The sequence below is a fragment of the Sporobolomyces koalae genome (assembly GCF_050403365.1).
Source record: "Sporobolomyces koalae JCM15063 DNA, S_koalae_JCM15063T_v1_ctg7, whole genome shotgun sequence".
Lineage (NCBI taxonomy): Eukaryota > Fungi > Basidiomycota > Microbotryomycetes > Sporidiobolales > Sporidiobolaceae > Sporobolomyces > Sporobolomyces koalae.
In genome coordinates, this window is record NW_027481764.1 from 365936 (window position 1) to 383332 (window position 17397).

At 56.1% G+C, this 17397-nt stretch overlaps 8 protein-coding genes across 8 annotated transcripts; 3 read left to right on the forward strand and 5 right to left on the reverse strand.

Annotated features, from left to right (window-relative positions):
- Positions 1–332: 332 nt before the first annotated feature.
- JCM15063_004164 (cytochrome P450) lies at positions 333–2651 on the reverse strand (the record flags this gene model as incomplete). The annotated part of the gene is made up of 11 exons (XM_076677208.1): positions 333–401; positions 471–554; positions 629–681; positions 747–1195; positions 1262–1434; positions 1497–1613; positions 1680–1838; positions 1915–2077; positions 2151–2287; positions 2356–2472; positions 2559–2651. The coding sequence occupies 11 exons, from the start codon at positions 2649–2651 to the stop codon at positions 333–335; spliced, it is 1614 nt and encodes a 537-aa protein (XP_076535727.1).
- A 246-nt stretch (positions 2652–2897) lies between these two features.
- On the reverse strand, positions 2898–3863 carry MIC10 (Mic10p; the record flags this gene model as incomplete). Its single annotated transcript, XM_076677209.1, has 4 exons — positions 2898–3155; positions 3234–3355; positions 3439–3523; positions 3798–3863. 4 exons carry the CDS (start codon positions 3861–3863, stop codon positions 2898–2900), a joined length of 531 nt encoding a protein of 176 aa, XP_076535728.1.
- Positions 3864–3991: 128 nt separating this feature from the next.
- JCM15063_004166 (uncharacterized protein) lies at positions 3992–4889 on the forward strand (the record flags this gene model as incomplete). The annotated part of the gene is made up of 3 exons (XM_076677210.1): positions 3992–4600; positions 4668–4790; positions 4857–4889. The coding sequence occupies 3 exons, from the start codon at positions 3992–3994 to the stop codon at positions 4887–4889; spliced, it is 765 nt and encodes a 254-aa protein (XP_076535729.1).
- Positions 4890–5216: 327 nt separating this feature from the next.
- JCM15063_004167 (uncharacterized protein) lies at positions 5217–7068 on the forward strand (the record flags this gene model as incomplete). Its single annotated transcript, XM_076677211.1, has 6 exons — positions 5217–5258; positions 5349–5710; positions 5779–5823; positions 5881–6616; positions 6700–6751; positions 6809–7068. 6 exons carry the CDS (start codon positions 5217–5219, stop codon positions 7066–7068), a joined length of 1497 nt encoding a protein of 498 aa, XP_076535730.1.
- Positions 7069–7255: 187 nt separating this feature from the next.
- JCM15063_004168 (uncharacterized protein) lies at positions 7256–8093 on the reverse strand (the record flags this gene model as incomplete). Its single annotated transcript, XM_076677212.1, has 5 exons — positions 7256–7273; positions 7352–7472; positions 7536–7621; positions 7904–7958; positions 8047–8093. The coding sequence occupies 5 exons, from the start codon at positions 8091–8093 to the stop codon at positions 7256–7258; spliced, it is 327 nt and encodes a 108-aa protein (XP_076535731.1).
- A 1130-nt stretch (positions 8094–9223) lies between these two features.
- JCM15063_004169 (uncharacterized protein) lies at positions 9224–11125 on the reverse strand (the record flags this gene model as incomplete). Its single annotated transcript, XM_076677213.1, has 4 exons — positions 9224–9251; positions 9344–9445; positions 9528–10996; positions 11081–11125. The coding sequence occupies 4 exons, from the start codon at positions 11123–11125 to the stop codon at positions 9224–9226; spliced, it is 1644 nt and encodes a 547-aa protein (XP_076535732.1).
- Positions 11126–11660: 535 nt separating this feature from the next.
- Positions 11661–12533, reverse strand: JCM15063_004170 (uncharacterized protein; the record flags this gene model as incomplete). The annotated part of the gene is made up of 2 exons (XM_076677214.1): positions 11661–12335; positions 12447–12533. The coding sequence occupies 2 exons, from the start codon at positions 12531–12533 to the stop codon at positions 11661–11663; spliced, it is 762 nt and encodes a 253-aa protein (XP_076535733.1).
- Positions 12534–13670: 1137 nt separating this feature from the next.
- Positions 13671–17241, forward strand: JCM15063_004171 (alkaline phosphatase D family protein; the record flags this gene model as incomplete). The annotated part of the gene is made up of 12 exons (XM_076677215.1): positions 13671–13688; positions 14460–14517; positions 14588–14618; positions 14683–15161; positions 15227–15580; positions 15641–15884; positions 15955–16070; positions 16141–16178; positions 16253–16371; positions 16440–16630; positions 16692–16931; positions 17003–17241. 12 exons carry the CDS (start codon positions 13671–13673, stop codon positions 17239–17241), a joined length of 2127 nt encoding a protein of 708 aa, XP_076535734.1.
- Positions 17242–17397: the final 156 nt, after the last annotated feature.

The window sequence follows — 17397 nt, forward strand, 5'->3', positions numbered from 1 at the left end:
TGCGAGGCGCGCGTAATTTCAGGGTGTCAAATACATGCACGTTCAGTTCTCTCTTGCGCGTACCCATGTCTGTGACAGGCAAAGGCAGCTTACCCAGGCTTGTTGGTACAGGATGAAACGGAGAGCACTACGGATTGCGTTGATGAGAATGACCACCCGCTGAAAGAGGCAAGTCCTGTCCCGACCAGCCCTCTCTCTCGCTCTCTCTAACAAAATGATCGATCGTTCTTGAGATGCGATATGCGTTACTTGATTATTGTGAAGAGAGTACCAGAAAAGAGTCCATTATTGCCGCATGTCTAGGGGAGAGTGCACGAGAAGTTGAAGCGGTCTCAAGCCTTGGTCGTCTCACGGCGCGTGAACGTGACGTTCCTCGGGCTTGCGGGCATGACAATCATCGTCTGTTGAGAGGAAGTTACATCAGCACAGGAAGTGATAGTCCAAACACGATAGTCAAAGGGGAAACTGACGGTGTAATCGTTTCCAGGGAAAGGTTGGTCAAGGGTCCATGTCAACTCTCGAACGAGGGTGGCGATGATGGTACCGAGTTGGACCTGTTGTACGTAGAATAAATAAATAAGTCCACTCGTCAGAAAAGTTTCGACCGTGCAGAGGCAGAACAACTCACTTGTGCGAATTGTTCACCGATGCAGCGGTGACGACCGGCACCAAAGGGGAGGTCTGCGAAAGATTCGTAAACAAATGAGGAGCGGATCACCAACGTGCTGTTCGAAAGAGCGACTCACAAGCACTCTTGCCACCCCTCGAGATCTTGCCCCAACCATAGTCCTCCTCACCCTCGTCCTCGTCGCCGGGAACCTTGCTGCCTTCCTCCAGCCATCGCTCAACCTTGAACTCTTTAGCGTCTTTGCCCCAGATCGACTCGTCGACCTGACTGTATCCCGGCGCGGCGAGCACAAACTCGCCCTTCGGGATCACGTACTCGCGCGCCTCGTTCCGTTTCTTGAACGCGGCGGTGGCGTTCGGTTCGGCTGCGGGGGCTCCGACCGCGGCGGGAACCGGGCAGTCCGAGATGATCTTGCGCATGAGCGAGTGTAGTGGCGGGTGCATGCGCAAAAGCTCCTTGATCGTAGCGACGAGGAGGGGAGTCTGGAAGTTGTCGTACGTGAGTTCGTTGAGCGTGTTGGTTTCCTTATCCATGTGGTATTCAACCTGCTCGTCGTACAAGCGGCGTCTGTAGAACGGCAAGTCACGAGTCAGAGATGCTGCCAGCGTGAGGAGAAAGCGATGCGAGACTTACTGCAAGTCTTGGTTCTCGCCGAGACGCAAGATAGCCCAGGCACCCGTCGCGGCACTCGTGTGTTGTCCAGCCATCAGCAGGGCAATCATGATGTGAGCAATCTGCTTGTCCGTCAAAGGCTCGCCGTTGCGGTAGCTCTGGTTTTGAAGTGCAGTCAACATGTCGAGGTCGGGCTGAAGATGCGCAAAAACGTGTCAGGTTCAGATCACTGTAACTCTGAAGGAGTCCGACTCACTTCTTCAGTCGAGGCGCGGCGTTTCTCGAGGATCGAGATGTAGAACTCGCGCATCTTGAGCTGAGCACGATCACGACGCCGGTATGAGGGAAGAGGCAAGTTGGGGAAGACAAAGTTCTGTCCAACGGGAGCAAGGATGAGGTAAGACACGGTCCGAAGAGAGGGAGTGTCGTCGAGACTGACTAAAGGAGTGAAACCACCATCGAGGTCGTGGTACAAGTCGGCGAAAGACTTGTCCATCGCTTGACGGACTTCTCGGCCTTGAAGAGTGGCGGATGCGGTAAGAATCGTGATTTCTGAACTCGTGGTGAATGCGTCGGTTCCGGGCGCGACCTTTTTGGACTGTGCAGAGCGCGGACGGCCAAGATCAGCTTTGCTGCTGCACTGAATGGAGATGCGACCGAATTTTGTAACGCACGTCCTTGGCAAAGACGTGAGTCGAGGTGTAATCGAGCACTTCTTGGCGGATCAAACCGACGTAACGCCTGAAGTTGTCTGTGGTCAAGCCGAACTTGACAAACTTTTTCTGCTCCATCAAGACATGGTTCGGCACGTCGTAGACGACCTCGGTACCGAAGACACTGCAAGGGCATCGAAAAATGGCGGATCAGTCAAGCAGAATCGAGGGTGGCCATTGCAACGACAGGTACGAACGGGGTGGTCAAGTGAGTGTAGGCTTCTTCGGCGTTGACGTGCGCGAGCTTGCCGTTCAGGACAAAATTGGAACCGAGCGGGCCGAGAGTCGCGGTGATCCTTCGTCCCAAAAGAGGGTAGGTGAACACGGGACCGTACTGATGGTCGTGTGCGCGTTTCAGCGAGGCGTTACGTGGTTTCAGTTCAAGTCAGTCATGAGACGCACCTTGCGCTTGCAGTCGTCGAGGAAGCCTAGAGGGTCCATTCCGTACGAGACGGCACATCCAATCACGGGGACATAGTGGAACACGACCGGCGGCTTGCTGGGGTCACGAGGCGCAAGCTGGAGCCAGATGGAACGATCAGCGGGAGGCTGACGGGCAAATGCCGCGACAGACGCCACGTGAGACGGGCGAGCGGAAACCTCACGAGTTGATACAACACGTTGAGCGCGACGATCGAGACCGACGCTGCGACGAGCGACAGCACCGCGTTGAGCGCGAGTGTCGTCAAGGCTCCCATCCTGACTTGTGTCCTTTGAGTCGGGCCGTGCGAGACAAAGAGAAAGCGAATGCAAAGTGTCGATCGCGATTCGTTCGCGCGAGTTGCTCAGTCGCGCTGCGTGTCGGTCGTTCGACCTTCGCGATTTCGTCTCGCTGCTGACAATTCTCTCTGTCCAGCTTCATGACGCTCTCGCGCAAACCAAGTGCACACTGCCAATATTTTGTACTCGTTCTTCCAAGTCTACTGTAGGGTCCTGCAATTGCATTACACCCACTTTTTGCCGTCCTTCAAGTCGTCGACCTTGGCCTCGACCTTCTTCTCGCCCTTGATGACCTTGTCCTTGACTTGCTCGGCCTTGTCCTCGACCTTGGCGGCGGCTTCCGAAGCCTTGACCTTGGCCTGTTGCACGAGTTCCGACACCTTGGACTTGGTTTGCTGAGTCGCAGATTCGAGCTTCTTGGACGCTTCAGCAGCGGCAGGAGCCGACGAGGTTGATCGGTTCAAGGTGAAGGGAGACGCAGCCTGCAGATGCAGTACCTACGCGGTCAGCGCCCGTCGCGCTTGATGATGGAAATTCTCAAAGCGTGAATTTTTTCGCACCTTGTCGGCTTCGCCGTGAATTCGGTAGCCAGGAATTGCAGCCGGGTTGAATACTCGCTCGCAGTCCGAGTAACCTTGTCCGAATCCGAATCCGAGACCGAGGAGAACGGGCCAAGGGCGGCCTAGCGGGAAAGGAACGGTTCGAGAATGTGGATCAGTCACCGCGCAGTGCATCTAGACATCAATTGCGAGATCGAGCACTCACGCCTGAAGAGGATGGCAGATGCGACGACACCGACTGCGAGACCAGTTCCGGCTTTCACGATCGCGTTCGAGAGGCAGAGATCAGTCTAATGTCGGAATGTTTATGTTGGAGGTTCGAGCGGCGGATCGAAGGTGGGTCGAGCCATCCCGAGGTTTGGCAAGTCGGCGAATGACGGAACGAGGTGATCACGAGAGCGTGATGCACCAGCAACAGGCGGTCGCAGCAGAAGATCAAGGCAGCGTTATGGGTGACGAGCTGAGTCAGTGCTTGCGCTTGGTGTAAATCCGGTCGACAGGCAGGAGAGAGACACGGCGGGATCGTGGTGGGGAGCATGCAAACGCGATGACAGCGAGACTGACCTTGGCAGAGAGGACATCCTCGGACTTGATCTGCGCAGGAGTAGTAGCTTGTGTAGGGGCAGCCATTGTAGTCGAGAAGGACGTCTGTGTTGAGTGAAAAGGAGCACGACAGCGATCAGAGCGAGGTCGTCCAAGTCGTCCGTCGATAGCAACTCTGGCTCTCGCTTCAGGCCGTCCTCCGACTGACCGCGGCGATGGAAGTTGCGTCTCACACGCAGCAGCTCGAGTCGCTCCTGCCCCTGATCCAAGCGACCCGGTCGTCTCTCCCCGCACTCATCGCGTCCCTGTCGACGTCGACCTCGTCTCCCGGCCCTCCACTCGATCTCGCGACCTTGTACCGACTCGCATCGACACAGTGCGAACAATCAATCAAAAGTCTCACCGAACGACTGCAAACCCTCGAGTCCGTACTCGATCAAGCCGAGGCGAGCTACGAGCAGAATCCCGTCGAGGTTGCCGTCGCAGACCATCCGAAGCGAGACGCATGGCAAGAGGTCGGCGACGTGCTCGCGGGCACGACTGACTCGAAAGCAAAGAAAGCCGGGGTACCGTTTCAACCCACCTGCGAACCGCCGACTACGAACGAGCAGCTGGTCGAATTCCTCAACCGATGGGAAACGCTCCATCCGCGCGTCAAGCTCTCGCTCGAAATACACCCTACCGAAGTCGATGTCGCAGAGCTCGAGCTAGTCCTGCGCGGGGTCATGCGAGTTGCGCTCGTACTGAGATGGCAGGACATCGACGAGCCAGGCGCACAGACGCTGGTCGTCGAGCTCGCAGCTTGTTCTGCCCTAAAGGAACGTGTCAGTCTGCGCCAGCTGTACAAACTCGCCAAGCAAGGTTCCCGCTGATCCAGTATTCTGTGAACAGAACCCGTTGTATCGTCCGAGCCAGTTCTCGCTCTTCCAAGATTTGACCAACTCGACCATGTCTCTCATTGACAAATCTGTAACCCGATCGGGACCATCAACGTCCAATTTTGAAGAGGTTCTCGTAAGTCTGCCATCATATCTCGATGCATCGGCACCACCAGATTACTGAGCGTTGTGTCTTTCTCAGACATTCTTGTCGGATCCTCCCCTCCCTTTCTGACCGTCCTCGCGCCGTAAACATTGTCACACTAGTCGGAGCAGTACCACCTCGTGCTTGTTGTATTACCATGCTCGCATCTCGTTTCCGTCGTTTCAGCGCTGTTGAGAAGGCTACGGTTTCTTCGTCTCCGAGCGATCTTTAGAGAATCCCCAGCGTTCTGCATCTACTCAGAAGGGCAAAAGTACGCCTGGTCTGAACAGTACCCGCGTGGCTGTGCGGGCCTGAGCGAGGTTCCCAGCCTCCGCGGTTCAGATTGGCGCTTCGAAGCTTATACGCGATGCACCTCTCATCCGACTTTGACACACATCGCGAACGGCCATCGTGTGAATGACGAAGTTTGCGTTCTACGTCTCGGGTCACGGCTATGGTGTATGTCTTGCCAATCTTTCCGGTTCCCGCGTTCCGTGTCACTCTTCGCTTCGCTCACCCCCACTTACCCTCGCGTTCGAGCGATGACAGCACGCGACACGCGTCTCCGCCCTCTCGACCGAGCTCTTGCAACACGGTCACTCCGTCACGATTGTCACAAACGCGCCTCCGCTGCCGTTCGCGTCAATCTTGCCGCGTTCAGCTCTCCCGCCTTCGTCGATCCCCGAATCGGTTGCGAACGCGCCCACTCTTAGCCAGTACGCACAGTACAGGAACAGGAACGTCGACGCTGGCATCGTGCAACCGAAAGCCTACGATGTCGACCGGCAACAGACTCTCGGAGTGCTGAAGCAGTTCATGGCCCAGAGGGACGCTACCCTCAAGGAAGAGATTGAGTGGCTCAAAGCACAACGAATCGATGCCGTGCTCAGCGACGCAACCTTCCTCGGATGGTGAGCCTGTCCCGAGCTCGACAGCTTCTCTCAACCGATTCGTGACTGAAGCTTTTCCTTTCCCTCAGCGCGGCAGCGGCTGGAGCAAGTATTCCGGCTATTATCGTTTCAAAGTGAGCGGAGTCGATCGAATTCTAGAGGTCTGAATACTGAAGTTTATCGCTCGGTAGCTTCACATTCGACTCGTGCTACTCGTACCTTTCGCACCCCGCTCTTGAAGCTTCCGGTTCTATCTATTCGGAGGCAGAGCCGCCATTGTCCCCCGCAGTGTTAGACCCTCTCGTCTCGCAAGCAATCGCCGACTACGCTTGCGCAACCCTCCTCCTTCGTCTTCCCGGCGTCATTCCCCTCCCTGCATTCGACACTGATGTGCCGATGCCTTCTGGCCGTTGGGTCTCCGAGGATCGAACGTCGTTTGTCCCGCAAGTAGAGGCGATTCTGTCACGCCCGACTTGCGAGATTCCTTCGGTTCGAGACGGCAAGAAGAAAGTTGTCGACGTTCCTCTCATTGTCCGACCTCCTTCGGCGCAAGCCAATACGGAACAGTTCCGCCGAAATCTCCTCTCGTCGATGGGAGTTCCCCCTGACCTGCTGGATTCAAAAGTCGTGCTCGTGTCGTTTGGAGGACAGGCGATCCCTCGGCCGCGCTCGAGACCTCCTTCGCCATTATCGTCCCCGATCATGCAACGTTCGGCTTCGGCCATGTCGAGCGCGTCTCTCGAACCTCCACGCGAGTTCCATCGGGAAGCAGGCCTGTTGCCCAAGGGGTGGATCGCCATCGTGACGGGGTTGAATGGGGGCAACAACGCGATCCGGGAAGACTTGCCATACGGATTCTTCGCGAGCGAAAAGGATGTGTACGTGCCCGACCTGACATGGGTCGCGGATTGCGTCCTCGGCAAACTCGTAAGCGAACTCGACTCTTTCCCCCTTCCCCCCTACGCTCCAGACCACGATGTTCTGAACGCACTCACATCGCTCGTTGATAGGGTTACGGAACGTGCTCGGAGACGCTGTCGTGCAAGACGCCATTTATATATGGTCGGGCCTTCTCCCTCTCGCTTCACCAGACGAAGACTGAGATTTTGTCCATTACAGTACCGAGACCGCTATTCGTCGAAGAGTTTGGATTGAAGCGTCTGATGCATCAACGAGGGGTCTCGCTCGAACTCGCACGGACCGACTTTGAAGCAGGTCGATGGGAGTTCCACATCGAGGAAGCGTACGAGATGGGTCGTAGTGCCAAGGAGGAAGCGAGGAGAACTGGGTTCGTCGATGAAGACGCGGCGCAGTTCATTCGACTCGAGATTGAGAAGTTCCTGAAGTCTGCACAAGGAGCCGGTTGCGTCGGCATGTGAATTGACGAGGGAGGTTTCCCTATCTACTTTTATCGTTCTCGCATTCTTGCATCGTTCCTTTATTCTTGAAGTCGTTCTTGTATCGAAGCACACTTTCTCTCTCTCTCTTTTGCTCGGGAGAACTATGCAACTGATTTCGGTCTTCGTGGGCAAGAGGCAAGACTATTAATGAACAATAAACCGCAACTTAAGCGGCGGCCTCGATCTGTGAGGTAGACAAGGGCATCCGCGATCAGGATCTCTCATTAGAGGCGGAAACGGGACAGGGGAAAGGGAGACTGACGGCAGCCTTGTGCTTGGCTCCCTCCTCGGTCGGGTTCTTGTCGAGGAACTCCAAGAAGTACTCGACGTACTTGCTCTTGGCCTCCTCTTGCGAGAGACCCTTGTTCTTCTCCCATGCAGTCCTAGTCGGGGCGTGGGCGAGTGAGGTTCATGGCTTCTAGTGTACGATACAGTGGGGAACGAACCATTTGTATTTGCCGGCAAAGTCCATCATTCCAGGCTTCGACGTGTTGTTGTCGCCAACGTTCGCTTGCTTGAAAAGTCCGTAGAACTGGTCACGCCGAGCGAGAGAGCGGGGGAGTCATCAGCTCAGCGTTCCGACGTTCGGAGGTCTGGGAATCAGGAGCCGGCCATTCTGCGATGTTTCCTTCATGAAGCCTGTCTAATCCACGATACACTCTGCAAAGAGTATGCCTTGCTGTTACAAACTGGTGGCGATGGCTTTGAGCCGGAACCTGCCCGGCGTCATCGCTTGATCGATTCCCAACCACTCGTCGTCTCTTCCTTCGGTCAAGGTCCGACGCTCTCGTGAGCATAGTTTGACAGAACGTACAGCAAGCTGGTCATCTTGGGAGGGCTTGATGGGTCCATCCTTGGGGAGCGAACCGCTATGCAGATCAAGATGGGGATTCGGATCAGTCGTGGCAGCTCCTCTGCGGGACGACAAGCCGCCCGGAACGAGGAGAGCTCGCTCACATGATTTGGACGGCCTTGTCGAAATGAGCAGCAGAGTATTGAGGCATGGTGAATGGATGTGGGAAGTAAGAGGCGAAGCAGCCCGAAATCATTCAACAGCCTCAAAGCTAAGCTTTAGGCTCTCGCGGTACCGAGCTAGTGCAGCGAATTCTCTCGGATGCTATGAAGTCGCGAGCAGTTGCATCACCGCAAGCAAGTCGAGTGCATACCTAGCGACACTGACAAATGCGACGATCACACAGTTTAGTCAAACTATCCGATCGTGAGCGGGCAGGACGCCAAGAAGCGTTTACGACTAGACACGCACATATGGCCAGTCTGTCTGTATGCCAGATTGACTGTTGGGGCGAAATGAACCTCGGTTGTCCCTGCACGAAACTTCTCGCATCCGGTCAAACGCTTTGCACAAGCTGACCAGAAGGTCCGCCAGAACCTGGATCTTCAATTCTATTGGTACGGACCAGGTCCTGCGATGCAACACTGCGACTGATTTCTTCCAACCGTTTTTGACGCCGGTCCCAAGTCGACGGGCACCAGGTCAGAGCGTCGTTTTCGGAATCCAGAATCGATCCGAGCGCAACTTGAACCCCGCGTTGCGTATTGCAGAGTCGTCATTGACATCCTGGTCTCTTCACGTGTCACCCAGAGCCACGGCTGGGGGTCTTATATACCGCTCTTTCTAAATGCCTCTGTGGAAGGCGGGAAACACTCTGAGCTTAGATCGTGATACCGCCGAGCGCTTCGCCACGAGCGGAATTTCTGTCGGACACCGCTGCATATTGAAGTAATCGCAATTCAAACCCTGCTCAGGTCGCAAGAGTACTGGTGAATATCCAATCTCAGGCGACGGTCTCGACCTGATAGCGTTTCAAAAGTTCGCGATTCATAAAGGTGATCCTTCCACTCAAGCACCCAGACTTGAAAGCTCAACGTTGAGTCCCAGAGGACAAGCGCTTAACTCTGGCCTGGATAGGGCAGGCGCAATGCGTGGAGCTCGAAATCGGATCCTTACTCGAGTACGAGCTAGACAGTACCGCGAACATCTCTCTGGCCTGCAACCAGATTAACCGGAATAGCAACAAGCATAACAAGCACTGCGTAGTACTAGAAACATCGACAAAGAAGAAAAAAAATACAGTTACAGTAAGAAGACAAGCGGAACGAGGGGAAGCCAACGTTAGTCGGCAGACATGTGAGGCCAGTACCTGTATGTCCACGCGATGGACCACGAGACGGTAGAAGTCAGCTTCCAGTCCGACAGACTTTGCGCCCAGTCGGTGAACTTGCGCAAACTGACCAGAACGGTCCATTGGGCCCTTCCTCCTCATCTCGATCCGCACAAGTCCAGGTTCCGACAACTCCATACTCCGATTTTGGTCCACCAATTTGGACGCCGGTCCTGCACGTCGCGGATTCCAGGTCAGTGCTGTCAGTGTCTGGTATGAAGATCAAGACCCGATCCAAGCGCGACTCGAACTCACATGGCCCATTGATCCCGCCCAGCATACCTAATGACATACTTCCAGATGATCTCGCCTTGCGCGTTCATCTCGACCGTTCCCCGGATCGAACGATCGCGCATGTTGAAATGATTTTGTGAGTTCAGGAATGTACCGCTGAACGACAAGGTGCGCAACTCGAGCGGCATCGACGAGCCTTGGAACGCGAGCTTGGGTGGTAGTGAAGTGCGAGCAGTGCCAGGAACACTTTCGCTGGCGGGTGGAAGCGGACCGATTGGTGGCGAAAATTCTTCCTTGTCGGTATCTTCTCCGGCGGCAGGCGAGGTGTTCGGACTAGGATCACGAGGCTGCCGAGATCGACTGGTCACAAACAGCGTAGCCATACCATCGTCGCTCGAGTCAGCTGGCGATCCGGAAGAATCCTCGGACGGCTCGTCCTCTCCTAGGAAGTCCTCGTCTTCAGAATCGTCGCTGACATCCTCGTTGCCTGGCATCCGCCCTCGGCCCCAAAGTGTTGGCCTTGAGAGACGCCTCGGATCGAATGCCTCCATCGGAGGCGAAACCTCGGCACCTTCTGGAAGCAGCTCGAGCTGCAAGCTCATGCAGTCGCCGAGGGCTTCGTTCTCCTCAGCGAGGGATGGGACATAAGTCGAAGAGCGATGCATGTTGAAGTGATGCCACACCGGGAAGTGCAAGAACGCGTATGTTCCCCTCCACTCGTGAGTCGAGACTCCAGCCCAGTCTCTCGGATCCGCTGGCGATGCGTTGGATCGTGATACCGCTGAACCTGTCCGCGTCGAGCTCCAGCCACCGGGTACGACCGTGTCCTGTGTCTCTCCTTCCACGCCCCAGCCCATTGTTCTGGCTTCATCCAGGTTCGCGCTCATGACGGTCTGGATCGCGCTCGCTTTGCGATAGTCGACCCTGCCGCTGCCGTCCGACCTAAGGGGGCCGTACGTCGCAGTATTTGTGAAGTTGAGTCGCTCGTACGCGATCTCTCTCGCGGCCGTACGCGCTGCTGGCTCGAGATTATGACCCGGAGTCGACAGACATTGTAGGTGCGCGAGCAGTTCCGCAACGCGGACATCTGCCTCCTTCTGCGAGCGGAGATGATGCGGCTTTTGTACCAGGCGATGGATATTGGGCGACGACGTCTCGAAGTACCGCAGGAGGAACGCCTCGTTGAGAGATTCGATTCCCGCTTCCGGTCGAGTTTCGGCGAGATGAACGAGAGTTTCGAGCACAGTGAGAGGGTCGAGCGGCGTTGTTCCTGTCAGCAGGGCCTCGCAGGCGGTCGTTGCTTGGACATGGCGTCGACAGAGCAGCTGATAAGGGTGGTCGGAACTGCGTGTGGGGGGAGGGTCGCACAGTACTTCCAGCAGATCTCTGTACAGAGTCCAGGTCGAGCAGACGCTCTGCGCCGCCTTACTGACGCGGCTGAATCGTGCGCAATCTTGGGGAGATGACCAGGCGAGGGCGCGGAGGAGAACCTGGTAACGATGGTTGCAGGCGATCTTGCTCCGTCAGTTCGCGAGCTGAGTAAGATCGGGAGGTTACGCGATTGTGTCACATACCTCGGGAGGCAGCTGGAGGAGCCTCGAAGGCGCATGACTTGACATTATCGCGGGACGGATGAGTGGAGGCCGCGAAGGCCAATCTCGGGAATTGGCGCCGTCGGCACCTGCCGCACCCCACAAGCTCGACCGCTCCTCCCGTTCTGAGTCGCTTTGCCAGATCAAGCCAGATGCCCAATCTAAGTCGAGTATCCTCTCGGCAGCATATGAAACCAGGGCAACATCCGTCTAGCTCGTCGCATTCGCAGGCAGAGGATCAGCTGGTTATAGCTCAAGGTCGAGGCTGAGATTATTGCAGTTTTGTCGTGAGAAAGCAAGCTCAGAACGATATTCTAGGCAAATTACTATTGGTGCAGAATGTGCTGATGACGACGTGTGGCGAGTGCGTGCGAGTGGTACAGGTGTAGGCATGAACAGATTGAGGAGGGAATAGTTAAAACGACTTGGGTGGAGCGTCCGTGTCAGACTCATCCCGGGGTATACTGAGTGATACAGGTGCGACGAATGACAAGCGAGACCTGCCGAACAGGGCGAGGAATGCATTTGTGGCGGCGAGAGCGTAGAGGTTCAGTGCAGCCTCTCAGACGATCGCCTTGAAATCGTGTACTGTCGACGCAGGTTGACTCGCCATATGCCGCTGTGCTGGAGGCCATGAGAAGGGGAACGGCTCGTAGGGGCTCGGCGGCAAATTAGGATGAGCAGGCGGAAGACCGAACGGCGCCACTGGGACATTCGCGACGAACGCCATGGCATTGTGATCGTACAGATGATGTGGTGGGGGTGGAGGCATCAACTGGAATGGGTGATGCTGGTGACCAGGCGGAGGCGGTAAGTGGCCGCAGTCGGATCGACTCTCCCAGCCGTAGGTCGACAGGTCAACGCCGAGCGCATTTTGCGACCCATCGATCCGTCGAGCATTCCACGAGTGCACCTCGCTCCGTTCGGTGGATTGTTCGCCTTCCGCAGGCGTATCTTTGACCTCTTCTCGCAGTCGAGACTCGTCCCAGCCCGGAAGAGGGGGCGAGGTGCCCTCCTCGCTCTTGATGAAGACTTCCTCGCCCCGTGAGCTTCCCGCAGGACTTCCTAGTGGCAATAGCTCTGGCTCGGGCCCCGAGATGGGCGGATCGTCGTCCGCCATGCCGAGGCGATGCCGCAGCTCGAGGTTCTCCTGCTCGAGCCAGGTATTGCGAGCTTCGAGGTTGGCGAGGTGGGCTGCCCTACGTGCCCTGAACGCTCGCTGCACGTCCCGTGCGCGCTGTAAGATGACGATCGGCATTTATGCGGTCAGGACGCGCTCGTTAATGGAGAAATGGGGCGAGTGGAGGCGACAAGCGATTTCGCGCAGGTCATAGAGAAAGCTGCGCACCGAAGGCGGGAGCGAGTCGTCCTGTTTGCGACCGCGACGGGGCTTTTGCGCAGAAACTGTGTGCATCGGATGCGAGTTTGGCGGCATAGCAAGACGAGAGAAGCGAGAAAGGCGCCAGGTGCTTGCAGAGAGGCGCTGTCGGCGAAAAGGAGGTGGAGGTCGCTCTCAAGCGACTTGGCCTGAACGGGAAATTCTTTCCTTCCCTACCAAAATTAAAAGCGGCGAGCGCTGCCCAATCAGTCGCAAGCGATTTCTCAGTGGTGCCTCTCCCTCGAAAACGAGGAAACTGATCGCCGCCGCGGCCTGACCCGCTCACGTCAGGTCCTGTAGCTCCTCTCTTTCGCTCGCTGCAGTATCGAAGGCGTGAGTGTCCAGACGCGTGTACACGCCTCGAGCTTGAGCCAGATCGCAACCATAAACGGGACGAATGCGAGCATGTAACGAGATGGCCCGCGATATCACTCGCTCCGTGCACGGACTTAGCCGTCGAGGAGAGTCAGTCACGGTCACCCGCAGGAAGCTCAGTCCAGGAACGCTAACCTGCGTGCGCGCTCGCGTTTCTGAGGCTTTCAGGGCGCGACAGGTCGGCGTCGATCGGCGTGGCTTCCTTGCCATTGCGAGCAGGTGCAGCGCACGAGCGTCGATCTGGATTTTGGCCCGCCGGCACCCCACCTGTCTCGTGTCGGCCACAAGTCGCAGCGCTACCGTCACCGTTCGCGGCACGGCCACACAGCCCAGACAGTAGCGCGATCTCCCGGCGTTTAGGCGACACCGACCCGCATTCTCGCTCAACGTATGCCGGATGAGAACGCCTCGCCGAGTCGGCGTTCTGGTTCAGGAACTTGGTAACTTTCGCTCCGCTCGAGTAGGTTCGATCTGCGAGTGCAACGTCCCCGAAAACTGCTAAGCCCCAAGCTTCGCCGCAGTGGCGTTGGGCTAGCAACCCCAAGACTCAAGACTCCAGAGAAGCGTCTCTTTGGTCTGATCGATTAATGCACGAGTCACAGCTCGGAGATCCGAACTGGCGGATGAGCTCGAAAACGGCGGGTCTCCAAAAAAGACTGCATCGAGAAGCGCGCCATGCCCACGGGGACAAGGAGCAGCAGGCTGACTGTGCCACGCTCGATGCTCGCACCGATGCGAGCTGCTAGCAGCTGCGGCCCTTTTTGAGCAGATCTGCTGCTCAGAACTGATCCGCTAGCCGATCACAGCGACGCCTCGAGGATGACCGACAGTATGTGGGTGAGAGCGACTGTCGAGCGACGGGACTGACTATGCGTGACGCAGTGACAGAATTCGAGGCTAAGACGAAGCACAGCATAAGGGTGAGCTCGCCAGTCGAATAAAAGCGAACGCAGACAGTCGACACAGCTGGATCTCCTCTAGACCGAGCGATGGCAGCCTGAAATGGCGCTGCGGAGGTTGGCGCTGCGAACGGTTCTCGTTACCCGCTTCATGCGGTTGCAAGCTTGACGAAGAGCCACTGACACCGCCCGCTTCATTTGCTGTCTCCGCACCGCGGCCCTGGGAGGGTCGTTGCACATTTTCAGATGATTGAATGGCAACGGGTGGTTCTTGAGCCCGCGCAATGAAGCAAATGCGGGTCGGCTGAGACACTGCCCTCTCAAGGAGTCAAGGAGAGCAGTATATATCTGTTCGAGAGTGGTGAGTATTGAATGCTAGGGCTAACAGAAGATGTGAGCGAGATGCGAGGTCGAGCGAATGATCGAACGGCGATGTGGGCGCTGCTATCTGACATGGCTCAATAGGCGGAAGTCGACATGTTTGATCTACACACAGCTATGTACGCCTTGACCGAGCGATCGATGCAACCAGGGAGGCTGGAGCGAAGAGAGGAGATGAGCAAGACGTCACTTGATGAATGATGTACGGCCTTGTCGACTCCACAGCGCTACAGCTCTCACTTGCTACACACCGGCAACAATGGCGAGCCTCTAGCATCCTTACGCGCCCGACGGGTCTGACTTGACTGACATATATAACGCCTTGCAGGGATTGGCACGCTCCGCCGGAGGGGCATCGTCTGCTCTGTTCCGGTTCATTGTTTACGGTGCGCGTCTCGCCTTATGGACAGCCGATGACGACTCGCTGACTGTCCATCTGTGATCTACCATGCATAGTCTTCCTGCGATGGATCCCTGGCCGATTTGGGTGCGTTTACCAGCTCCATCCTCCTGATGAATCGCCGGGTACTGACGGCGAACCGCTTTGGCAGCCCGTACCTGATCCCGCTGTTCTACCTAACTCACCTTTGGACTACGGTTGTCGTGAACCGCAAAATCCCTCGCCGACCCGCTACTCCTGCCGAAGCCGCTCTCGTTCCTCGGAACCCCAAAGAGCGTCCTTCATTCGCCGACGTCGCGACTCAGGGTACTCCCGCGCGCGACAGTGTCGTACACGAGGAACACCCGCATATCGAGCCGACCGCCGATTCCTCCACGACTGCGAGCATGTCGAAGCGCAACAAGAAGAAAAAGAACTTGAGCAAACAAGTACAGCTCGGCGGGGAACGCAGTTCTGATGCCACCGATAGCTCGGAATCTGATTCGGCACTCGTCAAGTTTAAGAATTTGCCAAGGAACCGTCCTCAGCCGAAAGCCACCTTGTCGCAGCTTGTCCGCTCTCTCGTCTTTGGCACGCCTACACCTACGTCGTCCTTTCTCAACTACACCAGTATCGCCATCAACACTCTCCGTATGTCGAGGCTGATACAGTCCTGAAAGAGATAGAGCTGACCTAAGGTGATTGCGGTTATCCAGTCTTCGCTTTCGCGATGGACGCAATCTGGACGCCCATCTTTGGCATGGATGAAGCGTCTCTCGCCTTTGCCAGGGTGGGCGCTGTATCGCACAACGAAGTCAAGCTCGTAGCCCGCATTCCTGCTCAAACGAGTCTCGTGCCCCAACAACCAGACTCCTTCGCGTACAACACCTCCCTGTCAGTTTCAGAAGGTCTCCTTCCGGAAGATGACTTCTCGGGTGCCAAGCTTGCATACCGACCGACGAAGCCCCTCGGCAAATGGATCGCTGGTCCCGATTTTGTTACCTCTGAAGCCAATGACTGGGTTGCGACGATCAAGCTCGAGGGGCTGTGGGCCAGCACCGAATACGAATGTGAGCAGCGCCTCCTAAAATCCAAGCGCGGTCTTGCGCTAAGCGATTTCTCTTCTGTAGACCGCCTGTTGCGCCCGTCATCGCTTCAAGTCGCGCATCATCCCGCTTTTCCAAACGTGCAAACGTTCACCACTTTCCCCGACCCGTCCCTATCTCAGCCAACTCACTACACCTTTGCGTCGTCGTCCTGCGTGAAGCCAGGCTTCCCTTGGACCGGACCCCATAACAAACGCTCCGTCAAGGGTGCTGAATCGTTCCTCAAAATCGCCGAGAAAGTCGGAGTTCGCTTCATGGTCTTCCTTGGGTATGCCTTATTCATAGTCAGAGATTGGCGGCTGTCTCCGAATTGACAATGCTCGGGCGCGCGCGAAAAGGGACTTTATCTACGCCGACGTGCCTTGGCTAGCTGGCACTACGGTGGACCAGTACAACAAGCGTTATCGACAAATCTTTGCGAGCCCAGAGATGAAGAAAATGGTCGAAAAGATCCGTACGTTACCCTAGCCTGCGTAACCTCCCAGTTTCGAGATAAACTTACAACGCTCTTGCCTGCGCTTCAGCCATGGTCGCCATTTACGATGATCATGAAATTGTCAACGTGAGTTTTGGGCGCCGAGCGAATGTAATAGCTCGAGCGCTCCAAGCTGAATTCTTGCTTGATTGCGATTATAGGACTTTTCGGGCAATGAAACCGACGTGCATTTTGCACCAGCCAATTCGGCCTATCAGACCTACATGGGCAACGCTAACCCGGATCCGAGCACTCCCGGCGTCAACTATTACGATTTCCGGTCAGTCCGCAGGCAACGGTTCTCGAGCCTTAGACAGGGCAAGGACTGATCTCCTTCATTGATAAAAGTGTCGGTGACTCTGCTTTCTTCGTCCTCGACACTCGTGCGTACCGATCGCCGAACGAAAACTCGGACGACGAAGACAAGACTATGCTCGGAGCTACTCAGAGGGAAGCATTCCTCAACTGGGCTGTCGAGGTCAACCAAACTGTGACCTGGAAGTTCATCGTTTCGAGTGTACCAATGATGAGCCTTTGGAGTACGCATGTTCTTGCTGCCTGTCGAAGAGACCGGCACTGACATTGTTTGAGAATCGCTAGACCACGCCGAGGATACCTGGGCCGGGTTCCTCTCTGAACGTGACCTCATCCTTGACACTCTACAATACGTTCCGAACGTCATCGTACTCAGCGGTGATCGTCACGAGTTTGCTTCCGCCGGAATTCGAGATTCAGTGACGGAATTTTCAACCTCTCCTTTCAACATGTTCTACCTGCCAATTCGCACTCTTGCCCAGAGCCATGGTCGCGGGGCTTCGGGAGAAGACGCGCTGTACAAGTGTAAGTTTACAAACTTGACAATTTGAAGATGGAAAACGAGCTGACTCTGCCGTGGCAAAAATGGCGAATAGATCTTCCGGACGGCAACACCAAAGTGACGACATTCGAAGTCGATACTCGCACGATCAACAAGCCTGTCGTACGAGTCAAGGTGTACGTTGACGCGGAGACCGCCGACGACAAGCCTGCATGGGAGGTTCAAGTTGTTGGAAAGCCTTTGAGGAGGAGCGTCAGGGAGACAATGGCCGTTGGAGGACTCGGCATGAGGCTCAAGGAGCTCTTGAGCTTCTTGAAGAGGTCGTGGTTCTGAAGAAGCGCATCAAGATCTTGCAGTAGCGGGACGAGGGTACGAGAAAAGAGGAGGGAGGAAGACAGGTCAGGATCAGAGTACTGACTTACTCGCACAAAAAATGATTATACTTGCAAAGTAATGTGATACCCGCTAGTCGCGTTGACACACGCGCAG